Source organism: Balaenoptera musculus, chromosome 5 (assembly GCF_009873245.2).
Source record: "Balaenoptera musculus isolate JJ_BM4_2016_0621 chromosome 5, mBalMus1.pri.v3, whole genome shotgun sequence".
Classification (NCBI taxonomy): Eukaryota; Metazoa; Chordata; class Mammalia; order Artiodactyla; family Balaenopteridae; genus Balaenoptera; species Balaenoptera musculus.
The window spans coordinates 83,519,932-83,533,688 of record NC_045789.1 but is presented as its reverse complement, the minus strand read 5'-3'; the positions used below and the strand labels follow the sequence as shown (position 1 = coordinate 83,533,688).

At 34.7% G+C, this 13,757-nt stretch overlaps 1 protein-coding gene across 3 annotated transcripts in view; it reads left to right on the top strand.

The window, feature by feature from the left end:
• The window catches only part of PCDH7 (protocadherin 7), a 405,431-nt gene extending 391,941 nt beyond the window's left edge, over positions 1 to 13,490 (top strand). For 2 of the 3 annotated variants that reach the window (XM_036852867.1, XM_036852866.1), the window contains exon 3: positions 9,610 to 13,490. In XM_036852867.1, coding sequence (XP_036708762.1) covers positions 9,610 to 9,986 — 377 coding nt within the window. In that variant the 3' untranslated portion in view covers positions 9,987 to 13,490. The remainder of the gene's footprint in view (positions 1 to 9,609) is intronic. The other variant, XM_036852868.1, reaches the window with a different exon arrangement.
• The last annotated feature ends 267 nt before the right edge of the window (positions 13,491 to 13,757 follow it).

Below are 13,757 nucleotides of genomic sequence, written 5' to 3'. Positions count from 1 at the left end.
TGGATGGACCTAGATTCCATCAGCATTAATTCACCACTTACTGAGTGAAGTAAGTCAGATGGAGAAAGACAAATATTATATGATATCACTTACATGTGGAATCTAAAAAATAATACAAATAAATCTATATACAAAAAAGAAACAGACTCACAGACATAGAAAACAAACTTATGGTTCCCCAAGAGGAAAGTGGAAGGGATAAGTTAGGAGTATGGGATTAACAAATATACACCACTACATATAAAATAGATAAACCATAAGTGTTTACTGTATAGCACAGGGAACCATATTCAATATCTTGTAATAAGCTATACTGTAAAATAATTCAAATATATATATGTATAACTGAATCACTTTGCTATACACTTGAAACTAGCACAATATTGTAAATCAACTGTACTTCAATTAAAAAATGCTTTATCATGGTTTATATGGGAGGAAAGAAGGTTTGAGAAAATATACTTTAATTGATTTTTTCAGTTTCCTTTTTTTCAGCTTTTTTATTTGTATAGAATTATATGTTATATGGAGAAGCAAAGATAAAATGGGCACTGCCTTCAAGACTACAATCCAAAGATAACATTCTTACAGTTAATAGAGCCTTTATGTATTACTTTAGAATAAATATCCATTCCTAAAGACAATGTTAATATTTATTGAGGATATATATTTTACAATTTTATAGCCAGTATTGAAAACATTGAAGATTTGAGATCATTACTGGAAAGTGACTCTAAACTGATATTTGCAACTCTTTTAGAAGCACTCACTTCACACTTTACTGTATGTAAAACCAATGTACAGTGGCTAACACATTTTATTAATTAAAAAGAAACTCATCTGTGTCATTATTGTTTTGTATAAAGTTCCTTAATGATAAGAATTCACCTATTCACCTCCCTTCTCATGGTTAGTGAAGATCCAGCTGCTGGCAATTCAAGACACCGGTGCAAATGTTGGATGTAGATTCTAGGAAAGAAAATACATTTCAAGTTAGTGATCAGCAATCAGTAAAATCCACCCACAAGTATGAATCTGCTATTAATACAAAGCCTTATAACTTATTGGGGGTTTTTAGATTTAGGCATTTAAATGACCTACCTACAATATTAACATAATCAAATCTAAATTATTTTCCTTACTTCTAAATACGTGTTTCAGAATTTGTTTTTTTGTTTGTTTATTTTAAATCATTCTGTCACTGTTTGAATGGCAATTTATTTACCACATGTAAATTTCTATATTTCAAGGATGAATGTTGATTTGTTAAATATTTCTTAACCACTGATTTAAACTCAAATGAAAAAAGGTATCAGTATAAAAATGCACCCTTCTTTCTTCCATCCACCAGGATGCTGAAACCCTTACTCTGGTATCTTGAACCCCACTGAAATTTTATGCAGATTTTATGGGCACATGCTTTATGGAGGGAGGCAATACTTCCACTTTTCATCAGATTATTAGTCTATGACACCCAAAGCAAATAATTTCTAATTTAAGGAAACCCAAGAGACCAGAAGAAAAATCAGAAAGCTTTGATTATTGCAGTGGAAAAATAAACATGAATGGCCCACACAACCAGAATTTGGTCTATTTTCAGTGGGATGATCAGCTGCTAACTTGTGTAATAAGTGTCCCCAATGTCATTCTGGGTTTTATAAACTCTTCTGATCAATTTTGGAGTATCTTCTCATTTCCAGCACTTAAGTCCTCTCCTTTCACTCTCCTCCCTTAATACTCCCTTAACCTCCACCACCTCTAATTTTGCATTCGTGAATAGGGAAATCAAAGTGAAGCCCCATCTCTGATGTGCATAAATAGATCACTCTCCAGCAGCCACTATACATTTTTCTGCTGTAGTGCAGTTTTCATGTGCCAACCAGCAGAATCATGTTTGAGTTGATTCAGCAGGACTGCTTGAGACTTGGCTTGCAGTCTCCACTGTATATGCTAATACCACATTCAGAATGACAGTGGTCTAAGCCTCAGGGCAGTAAATGCTTCTTGAGATACATTCAATTGCTGTTTAACTGAGTTTAGCCTAAGGTACAGAGAAAAGTTGCTGACGCTTTCAAACAGGTTTTAACATTTTAATATTGTCTTGGCATGTCAGCCCGAACTAGAGCACTCTTAGGTGAAAAATGCAGTGAAATCCTGTAATTACAGGACCAAAATTTCCAGAGCTTTCTATGGGAGTCCTCTGCTTGAACTACTAATTAAATGTGCTTACAGCCCTGAAAATGTTTATGCTTTCCATAATATTGGTCAGTTTGTTGCCCATGATAAGAAGACATAAAAGAAGTAGAATACATTGTTGCCACATCTCAGGCTGTTTTTTGTTTTACTGCAGATAATATAGTATGTCCATGGTCATGATCTCAGTGACTTATTGCTGCATCAAGGAACTCTCCCCACCCCCTAAAGAGACAAAATCAAACAAACAAGCATAACTTATGAGCTTCAAACAACAAAGACTGATTACTTTTATACTTCTGTGGATTGACTATTGCTTCTTCCGCAAGTTTTGCCTGGATCACTCATGTGGCGGCATTCACTTGGGGGCTTCGCTGGGGGTAGGCGCCGCTGGGCCAGCTGAGGTAACTTAGTCTATCTCTCAAAAAGTGTTTCATCTTCAAAGAGGCTAGATCACGCTCTCTGTCAGAATGGAGATGGCAGTCTTCCAAGGGCAAAAGCAGAAGCTGCTAGGACTCTTGAGACCTCTCCTGGAAATTGCACAGTATCACTCTAGTTGTCAAAGCTAGCCCAGCTCCAAGGGCTGTGGAAATAGAATCTCGACAGTAGGGGCAGTGATGTCACACTCCAAAGGGCTGTGTATAGGAAGATGAGAGGAACGTCTGGCCTTATTTTGCAACTTAAAACAAGCACGTACATACATCATGAAGTCTGCATAGTTTGGATGCTAGATGGCTTTTACGTCTCATTATTTTTGATCTCTGAAGGGTGTACCGCATGTGAGGTGCACCCTGCTTTTTGTTGTCTTTTCTTGATTTTCAACCTCTTAGTCTTAGCTTATTGCTAATTTTTAACGTGTCATTAAAATGGAGCTCTTTTTTTTTATGTTGTGGCCCATGCAGGCAAAGCAAGATAGCAACCCAACATCTTAGGGGCAAGTCTCTTTCAAATGAAAACGATTAATTGTGAGGTTGATCTGTTTACGTTGTAAAGATAACTGCAACTAATAGAGCATTTGCCCTTCAGTTTTGAGCAACTATAATGACACAGTCTGAATAAATCTTCACCGGCAAAGTCTTAATAAAGAAGTGTTAAGGGGAACATCTGATATAGAGTAACCAGTGACCACTGTATTTTCCTAAGTAGGTGGTAGCTCTGGCATACTGCAGACTCTATCAGCATAAATCCATGAGTACGACTGGAAAAGAAACTCCAAATACATGCCCTTTTGACTGATGATTGTTACTAGGTCCACAGTAAGTTATCTGAAACCCTTGGAAACAAATAAATCTTAAAAATTAGAATCTTTCATATATTAGAAAAGGTAATATCATGCATGTATATTATTTTGAAGATCAAAGAGTCTGAGACAGTGTCCTTAATTAAACACTGTTTCTCCCGGAAAACATATAAATATTCACACTATGTGAGATAAATAAAGGTGAAAAATAACCTTGTACTGAAAGTCAGGTTTGTTGTAAATTTATGGAAAAAAAAAAAAAAGCTTTTGATTTTCAAAGCTATTTTGAGGACTGAAGTGCAGATAAGGGATTGTGCACCTGAAGTTTCTAATATTTACTGAGGGCCCACTGTGTGTCAAGAATTATTACAAATACTTTACCTTTATTAACACATTAAATCCTCACAATCATCCTAAGAAGTTAATTCATTCTTATGCTCTTTATAAAGATGAGGAAATTTAAATGAATCAAGTAACTTGTTTCAAGTTACATACTTATTAAGTGACAAAGTTAGGATTTGAGTTCAGGGATCCTGGTTCTGGAGCCTATTCCCTTAACATCCATTCATTCAGGGAAGACTGCAGAGAGGGAAAAAAAAAAAATCTATACTTCTTTAATTCTCTCCAGGGGCTGTGACCTACTATTTACCTAAAATCTACAAGGCACCAGACACCATGATATAAACTTTATATACATGAACTCATTTATCCCCATAATACATGGGGAGTAGGTATTATTACTTCACATATGAGGAACTTGAGGCTCAAAGAAATTATATCCAAAGTCACACAGCTTATACATAATGGGATCAGAATCGCACTCAGTGCTGCTGGGACTCCCAATCTCCTGTTCTTTTCACAAGTTCCACTCTGTCTTGAGAGAAGCACTCAGGAGAGGTATAGTTGAGAGTGAAGTAAGGGTTGGTTGGACAAGTGATCCTTATTCTCTTCTAATTCAGTTGAATCAAGTGATTTCATGATAAATTAGAATACAATGTAGAAATCTTAACCCTCCTTGTAGTAGCACTGGATAACACTTACTTGCAAAGCTATAAATTTCCCCTTCTTCCAGAAAGTGTTGGGATATTTGGAGGATCACCTACTGCTTATCCGAGTCAGTGATTTCTACCTTCTCCGTGATCTATGTGCTTACCTTTCTAACTTTCCCAAATTCCCCAAATAGATAAAAGGCGGGGATCTTTAAGTCATTTATATAAAAAAGCCAAGTCTGACTCAGTACGCAATTTTTGGATCTCACCCCCTCACACCTAAACTTTATTGCCTATAATAATAAGGTTCCAGTAAAAGGTTTATGTAATTATTTGTTCTCAGATTTATTATATAAGGCAAAAAATAAATCATTTTCTGACAGCTCTTTTAAAATAAAGCACCTGATTGAATCCTTAGAATAAAAAAGATATTTTCATTTGGACTAAAGAAAATAAAGGTAATGTAAATTATTTGTTGGAAAATCAACAGATTTATCTGCCTTTTTTTGTTCTTCATCCTTTTGTAAAACTTGTTTGTAGTCCACCGAATTCCACCAAAATTAGGTGTGTCTCTAGAAAAAGAAATCTTTGGATAACAGGAAGTCAAGACATATAAAGAGAAAAATAAGTACTTTAAAAAGCAAAAAGGGAAAAGGTGCCTGTGTGTGCTTTGTTCTCCTCAAAAGAAGAGAATAGCACAATTTTTTATTTGCAAAATTTTGTCAAATAATGTTAAGAATGTGCTAAGTGCACAGGAAGAATATGACTGTCTCGGAGTCTACACATTGATTAGCAATCCATTTATTTCATATGGTCAGAGAATTATTTGTATATTAAACAAATAAGCAATTGATGCATATAGCTTTCAGTATCTGAGCTTAAAGCAAACAAAACAAAGAAAAACTCTTTGGAAATATTTAAAAACTAAATGCAACATTTTCATGCTTCTTTTAGGAAATGGAAATATCCTTATATCTTCAGCCCCAAGCCAAGGGTCTGGAATAGGAATGGGTGACCAGGATTCTGGCAGAATGCGTAACTGAGTCTATCAAAATCTTTACTGGTGCAGAGCTGTCTTTAAGAGCCTTAACAATTCCAGTGCTCTCCTAGAATAACGATACCTCTAAAGGCTTCTGAATTGTGTAGGACAGCTTCCAGAAACATCAAATGCCTCCGTAAATCTGGGCTTTCCTTTTTATTTCTAATGATGCTACGCATTGTCTGTTGCTACTTGCTGAGGTCATTGCAGCAGTATCTTCTCACCACCCACTCATCTCCCTGCCTCTTAAGAGCAAATACATTTCTTTTCAGAGAAAGAACTTGACTTCTTAAATTAGTTATAATTACCTCCACTTTAGGAAATGTACAGTTTTAAAAAGGTTGAATTATTCTTTTTTTCATTAAGTAGTAAAATTTGTGTCTTCATGGCATCTATTTCCTGTGCTCGTCAGATATATATTTTTTCTCTTTCTTTGGGGACTCTAGCTTTTTCTTATGGCTGTTGGTAGCAGTAATTGACCTCTAAATAACTCTGCTGTTACATTTTAAGAAGAAGCAATATGGTATTATGGGAAACACTCAAGTGAAAGTCAAAACACTTGTTCTTTGGCCTCAGCTCTTCCGTAGTCTGGACCCCTCACTGTTTCCATCCTCCTTGCTGTTGGGTTGAGGTGATAAGTAAAAGAGATGAAATGTGGGGAAGTATTTTATGTGTTATACATTGTTTGATATTATGATGGCTGAAAACTATCTACTTTCGAGAGGGAAATTAACTTTATGTCTAAGAAAGGACTTTAGCTTTCTAAAGTTATGTAATGTTTCTAGCAAATAGCATAACTAGGTAAAAATGGAGAACTCTGCAAGTGATGATAAAGCAACAACAAGAGCTAATGAATACCACTTCTACTTCCGGTCCTCTCAAGATTTGATACGACTGAGTGCGTGTGTAAGGGGGAACCTGTAAGGAACTGAGTTGGTTATGGAAAATGCTGATAAAGAATACCATTATATTTCGATACAGAACATTTTACTTTTTTAATTGATTTACTCAATACCAAGTAAACAGAGTTCTGATGAACTATTTTCCATTTCCACTCAGGTCAAAATGAAAGGGAGGAGTACTAAACTAAAGCGTGAAATGATGTTCTTAGATATCACAAAACACCTTCTTCAGTGGAAGACTGAAAGGCTAAGAAGGATTACTATTTATGGAAGATCTGCCTCTGTAATCCCACAACAAATAGGACATTTTAAGAGTATATCTTTTATAAAAAAGAGAAAAAAGTGCATTTGATGATTCTGTAAGACCCCATATAACTTTTGTCTTTTAAAAAATATATATATAATATCTACTTGAATAATTAAAATAAGAAAATACAGAAACACAGAAAAATACTATTCCACTCATGCCTTCCTTTAATAGATTGCATCATAATATAAATTGTGTTCGTTAATCATTAGCATTTCTTTTGAGGATTCATTTGAGTCATCAAGATTGGAAGTTTTGATTGCTTGTGATGAATCTCTTATAGCCTTTCTTGATTATTTTCTAAATTTGATGATAAACACTGCAACATGTCTCAACCAATTAGTCTTGTCAGCTTCCACTGTGGTCCCCAATCAAGTCTTTGACTTTGGAAATGACAGGAGATCCTTATTAAAAGTCATGCTTATAACCCAGACTATGAAGTAAAGGCTGAGGGAATGAATTGAAGAGTATCTCACTCCTAGTTGATTGGAAATTGAGTCAATCTAAATGAATATAATTTTTTTATGAGCTGCAGGGAGTTCAAGGTGCACAAGTTAAGTATAACAGGTAGGAAGAGGTGTTAGAGTATTAAGGTAGCTCTATGAGCTATCCCTAAATGCATCTCAAACAAACGAAAAACAAGGTGCTATGAATGTCAAACAGGAAACACAAATTAATCCCCAAAGAGCAGCAACCTGTGTAAGTCATTGTGTAAATAAACTGTCACATTGCGTGAGACTTAAGTAAATATAGAGAGATGATTGGAGACTATTCTGGGTCAGTTCTGCAGGGAATGACAACCACATTTATAGAGATTTTTCCTATTTCAGTAGCTAAATTTCTGATTATTGTCTTGTGTCCTTGGTAGGCATAAGAAAAAAAGAAAAGCTTGAATTTATTTAAGCAGTGACAAAAAAAGGAATGTTTAGAGTAAAAAGTAGATCTGATCTCACACTTTGCATTTTTATAAGGTTTTCTTTGTTTCTTTTTTTTTTTGGTCTGTTCAAAGAATTTAGGTCAGCTTCAAATAAGCAAATTATCTCAAGACAAGAAATATTCCCAAAGAACTCAATTTGCTCATTTAAACTGACCAGATTACAAAAACCATTCACAAAATTTGTCAATAGTTTGATTTTTTAAATGCATCTAAAATTTGTGTTTGAGAGACAGAGGGAATTTAGCACAAAAAAATAAATAGAAAATGCTTTTTCTTTTGATGATAAAATTAATAGGATCTCCTCACTTAAAAGTCAAATAGCAGCATTTGCAACTACAATAAATAATTATCTTTGCAGTTTACCTTTGGAAAAGAGAAAAGTAATTCTAGATGTCCTATGAAGAATAATGGGATTTCCTTGCTGAACTCTGAGCACACAGAATAAAAGTCTCAGGTCACAGTGGTTCAAAAATCAATGAGCTGACAAATGTCAATATTTCAGTTATCCACCCATCACTGTAGGAAAAAAATGACATGCAGTATTGGACTGCCTTGATTTAGGAGTTTTGGCAGGGTAAAAATTCTAAAAATATCCTTATACAAATGATAATCAAATAGGAATATCATTATAAACTACAGGGGATGTTGTGTGGAGGCAAAAGCAGAGGGTTTAAATATATTGGATATAATTTAAATAACCCCCTATTCTATTTTAAACCAAGTCTACCCAGGATGCATATGCAAATCTCACTGATTTCATTTGTTGTGAATATATTTGCAGAGGTTAAATTTGTCAGTCTTTTAAGTCCCAAGCCTTTTAATAAAATGATACCGAATGATATAAATTGGAGCATAGTCATATTAGTCCTATTATGTTCTTTTTTTTTGGCAATAAAAGAAACTGTAAAATATATTAAATAAAACCCTAAAGATAGTTTTCTTAGAATCTGTTGAGGTGAAGCAGGTTTTTCTCTCTGTCACTCTCTTTTCCAAACAAAAACAAAATTTGTTAAAAAAATATTTTTAATAGTAAGAAAATATATAACTATTCTCCAAAGACAGACACATATAATGATATAACTTAGCTTTATAGAAATAGAAGACAGACATTTCCCACTCCATTAGGCAACACCATTAATTAAGAATACATGCCATTTCATCAAAATTGTAGAAGTTTGACTCGATTTACCCAATACATTGCATTTCATATAATATTTCCATTCAGCAAACACACTGGCAGATGTATTTCTATGTGAACACTCAACGGACTATCCTACAGCACACATTAGGTCATTAACAGTGGGGGGGGGGCAGGAGCATGTGGGCTAGAGTGGGGTAGGTGGTGATACTGCTAGTGTGCTCACACTTGAAACCCACTAGTACTTTGCTTTTTTTACTTTTTAACCACATAATGTGCTGTCGATTTAGGTTCTACTTCTGAGTCACCCTGATGTTTTATAATGTATTTTTACTATAAGGTTTTGCATATTTGCATTCTATGAATAATGTATAAGCAGGAAGGAATCCAATTGGCAAAGGTACACGATTTCTGGGATAATTTATAAATACAGAAAATTATCTTTTTGGATTCAATAACTTTTCTTATGCATGTGGAAAAATGTATACCCATACAAATATACATGTGTACTTTATTTCTACTTGAGACTATGCACATGTACCTGTCCTGTAACAAATGCATATATACCTGTCTGTTCTACACACTTAAATTTATCAGTCTGTCCATTCCTCTCTTTCTATAATATTTGATGATTTTGCAAAACCTTATCTTTATTGGATATGAAATAAAAACTGTTCTATGAGATGATGAACAGCAGGGTGTTGAAAAAAGGGAAATAATATGGTAAAGGAAATATATATGTAATATATATATTATATAAATGTAATATATATATATATATATATCTCCCCTCCAATTTATATAGGTCAGGAAAGCCTATTGAGAAATGGCCAACTTTAATGGCTCCTTCTCCTTGAATTTCAGATTCAAGACCTCTTCCAGATGTAGCCCTAACTGGGAAGTGTACCCGTGAGTGTGATGAGTATGGCCACTCAGACGCCTGCTGGATGCCCGTCCGCACTTCTCCGGAGAGGAAGAAGAGCCAGCCCAAACTGTCCACTTTCATGCCTGTTGATGAACGAGGAAGCCAGGAAAAGCTGGCCAATGGCGAAGCCGCCATCATGGGCGACCGCAACAGAAACCTCCTGAACAAAAAGTTGACCTCATCCTATGAGACCTTCAGTGCAGCTAGTTTCAGCAAAAATGAGGAAGCCAACACTGAGGATATTCCCCTTACAAAAACGGGGGAATACAAGCCATCTCCTGTCAATACTCTCACTAGAAGAGAAGTTTACCTGTAGGCTATAAAGAAGCAACAGCAAAGTTCTTTTCATGTATGAGAAGGAGAATAAGGGGTGAAAAACCTTACAAAACAAAACCTTGTAATCAAAAAGAGGGGGCTACCAAAGAGACAAAGCTTTGCCTGCCACTTCTGCCTCCAGATCGGGCCTTTAGTGAATGATACTGTTTAGCCTGATTGTAATATACAATGTAGAAACCATCCTTGTTACTTGCATGTCTAACCCCCTCACTGATTCCCAACACTCGCTCTCTCTCTTCCCCACCCCCCTCCAGAAAACAAACAAACAAACAAAAAAGATGGTTGCAAGTTTCTTTCATGGTAACAAGCCTGATTAGCAGAACACAACACACTCTCATTATCCCTAAGCTGAAGTATGATTTTAGTCACTTTGATTTAGTTCGAATGTCATCCGGTTGGTCAAAAGAAAGCAGATCAGGTGAAATATATTTCAGACCTGTGATCAGAAATGATTAATCAACGTGGAAGGCAATCCCTCGAAAGTGATAGAGTCCTTCTAAAGGTACAGTCCTTATAGAGGGGAACTCTAGAAGCAGCATTTGGGGGAGGATCACAACTTTAATATTCTAACACAGGCTGAAAACTAAACAATATGCAGTTGGAGATTGCAGTCCCAAATTGGCATATGTTGTTTTTCTCAAGTCAGGAGCGTCAACTTCAATCCCATACCTGTATTGAATATTCTTAGTATATACATAATCTTGACCACATGTATCAATTACACTAGTTATAACTTGTAAAAAATTATATATATATATATTTTTCAGAACAGCACCACTATTATCAACTAACTGGAACAATTGTGTCATTAACAGGCAGAAGATCATACGGCAGATCAGGGAAATCATGAAGTAGATTTGGTCTTGATGTGGAAATCCATTAAGTAACAAAAGTCACTGAGCCCAGGCACGCACAGAAGCCCTCAAACACCAGTTTATTCTACATTTTCTCTATACCCAGAAAGCATGCATTTTCTTTTAAAATGGATTTTCTTTGAAAGCTCAGAAAATGAAAAGCCAATGAGACATATTTTTGGTATTAAAATAGACAATTAGTTGAGGTTAAAGTTTAGTTTCAAAAATATTATCAGGGAAGATTTTACTTTTTAAAATCATATTTGTGGGTAGGTAGGGAAAGAAAGGTACATCAGCATATAGTCTTTAATTTCACTATAATCATTGTAGAGTCAGGTTATGCTTGCTGGTTTTATCCACATTTCAAATTACCAAGTGCATTTTTTACGTGTTCAGTGCACTCTTCCATGTTAACAAAAGTGCATTAATTTTCAATCCTGTGCAATATGGCACATTTTGAGACTCACAACTTTGAAACAAGGTGACACCCTAAAAGACTTACTCACTAATGTGATTTGAACGTTATTTAACATATCTCCTAAAACCAATCCAGAGTAAACAAGAAAGAAATGAGTTCTGGGCAGTGACACGTCTCATGGTATACACATCTCAAAGTTGGAAAATATGCAGTTTTTTTCAGTGTAATATAAAGAAACAGAATATGCAGCTTTTGAGTCACTTCCTCTACAGAGGATAATTTAATACAATTGGAAATTGAGCTGGGACATTCAGAACAAGTGACAATCCAGAGGCAGACTAGGGGATAACAGATGAAGAGAGCAAACAGTCTCACACTGAATGTTTGTAACCTGGTTAAGGCATAGCCTTGATGGCTCTGTAGCGAACTGTAGAAACTATGTAGCTCTGGGTAGTTCCATGCTTTGCAATATTTCTCAGACTACAACATGAAGCAGCCTGGAATATAGGTTGTTAATTCACTTTAGGTCATCAAATGCTCATCTTTGAAAACCACTTCTCTGTTTGGTGGGGTACTCTTTTGGGGTCATTTCCTTATGCTCTTTCTTAAATGGAGTTTTCATCTTGATGTTAGTTTATGTGTAATAGTTAGGATGAAAGAAGATATGTAATTGAAGAAACAAAAACATTGGACTAAAATATCAATAATTGAACGTGTTTATGTTTGATTATTATTTACATTATGGAAAGATGCAATTCTAGTACTTTGTTACGAAACTGCATTAAAGCAGTTCAGCCTTGTATAATCTGTAAGTACCTATTAAGACAAAATACTTCTAAATATACTTATGAAATGTATACATATTTTTTCTTGCACGTTACAAAGGAAATATTCAATTGCATAACATGTGTGCAACAAACTTTTTAATGCATTTTTTTCTTTCTTTCATGAGACACTTGAAACATTAGATAGCTCATTTCACTCTATCTTAAAACCCTTCTGTTATCTATAAAGCTAATACGGGTCATATGGGATCTTTGGATTAATTGGATCCACATTCCCCAATGATGTCTGCACCACGTTCAAGACAGCCATGACATTGTCATTTAACTTGTGAGCCTCTTTAGAACTAAAATGGGTATGAAAGAATAAAATTCAGTGTACTGTAAGTATTTGCAGTAATTCTAGTAGAATTAGCTATCATAACATGTTTATTATTATAATGAGTTGGCATGACACAGAAATATATTTTGTGTTTGTATGACTTTTATTTTGAATAGGTTAAATCTGGTGCCACTCCATATATAGAGTGCTTTTGAAAAAAATCAATAAAAAGAAACAAAAAAATACTAATAAATGAGTGAATGCAAAATAAGCAACTGTGCCTTTTATACCTGTTGTTAGGGTAAAAAAACGGTTGTTGGGTTTGGACAATGAGGGGAAATGGGCTATTCGCAACTTTTTTGATCTTGTATATTTATCCATGTTTATTTTCTGAAAATAATAAATAATATATTAAAAATTTGCCTTCTGACAAACTCAGATAGTGGAACAGTCTTAAATATCATTCATTCATAAAGCAAAATTTATATGGGCTGCTTAATTCTGTCTAGAAGGCTAAAACATTTATTGTAATAGTAACACAGAGATTATCAGGGGTGCAGTCAGTCCATTTTGCAAGGTAAAATATTGATTTACAATTTCTATTCTTTCTTTTTTTGTTATTTTTCTTTTAACTGCTGTTTCATTTTGGTTGTACAGTATATAAACCATATTTGTTTTCTGTACACAAGAAGCTCAAGTGAATTTTGCATGCATTATACCTTAGGACACATTTATAAATTGAGTAACTATATAAATTTATATGTATTAAAACGTCTGTAGCTTCAGTCTAAAATCTAATGCTCACTCTGAACCTCCAGATATCATTACGGTTTCTGACTGGCCTGCTGCCTGAGTTTCAGAAAACAAGGGAGGCATTATTTTTGTGGGAAGAAAAACTAAGATGGTAATGAAGATGTCTGGCTGAAAGGCTACCCTAGGAAGCTGTCTTATAGGAAAATAAAACACAGAGACCAGAAGAAACTGCCAAGAATCAAAGAGCTATCTTAAACAGGCATGAGAAATCTGAAGATCTCAGTAGTTTTAGGTATATTGTATCAGTAATAAATATACTATGTGTCCTTAAGGAAAAAAAAAAAAAAAAAAAAAAGAGTGAAGATGATCATGAGTATTGTAAAGCTTGTTAGTTGTGACCTGGGCAGAGGTATATATAACATCTGGAGGAAGGCATCATTTTTTCAGCTACCTAGGGTTTACTTTCAGACAATTTTTCCTACATTTTAAAGCACTTGCATTCAGTGTGGTACGATCCGTTTGTAATGTTAATCATTTACTATTGTTCTGCTACTTGGATGTTGATAATGAAGCAGAGAACAATTTATCATCGTTTATTATGAGTCACTATGCACGCAACTAT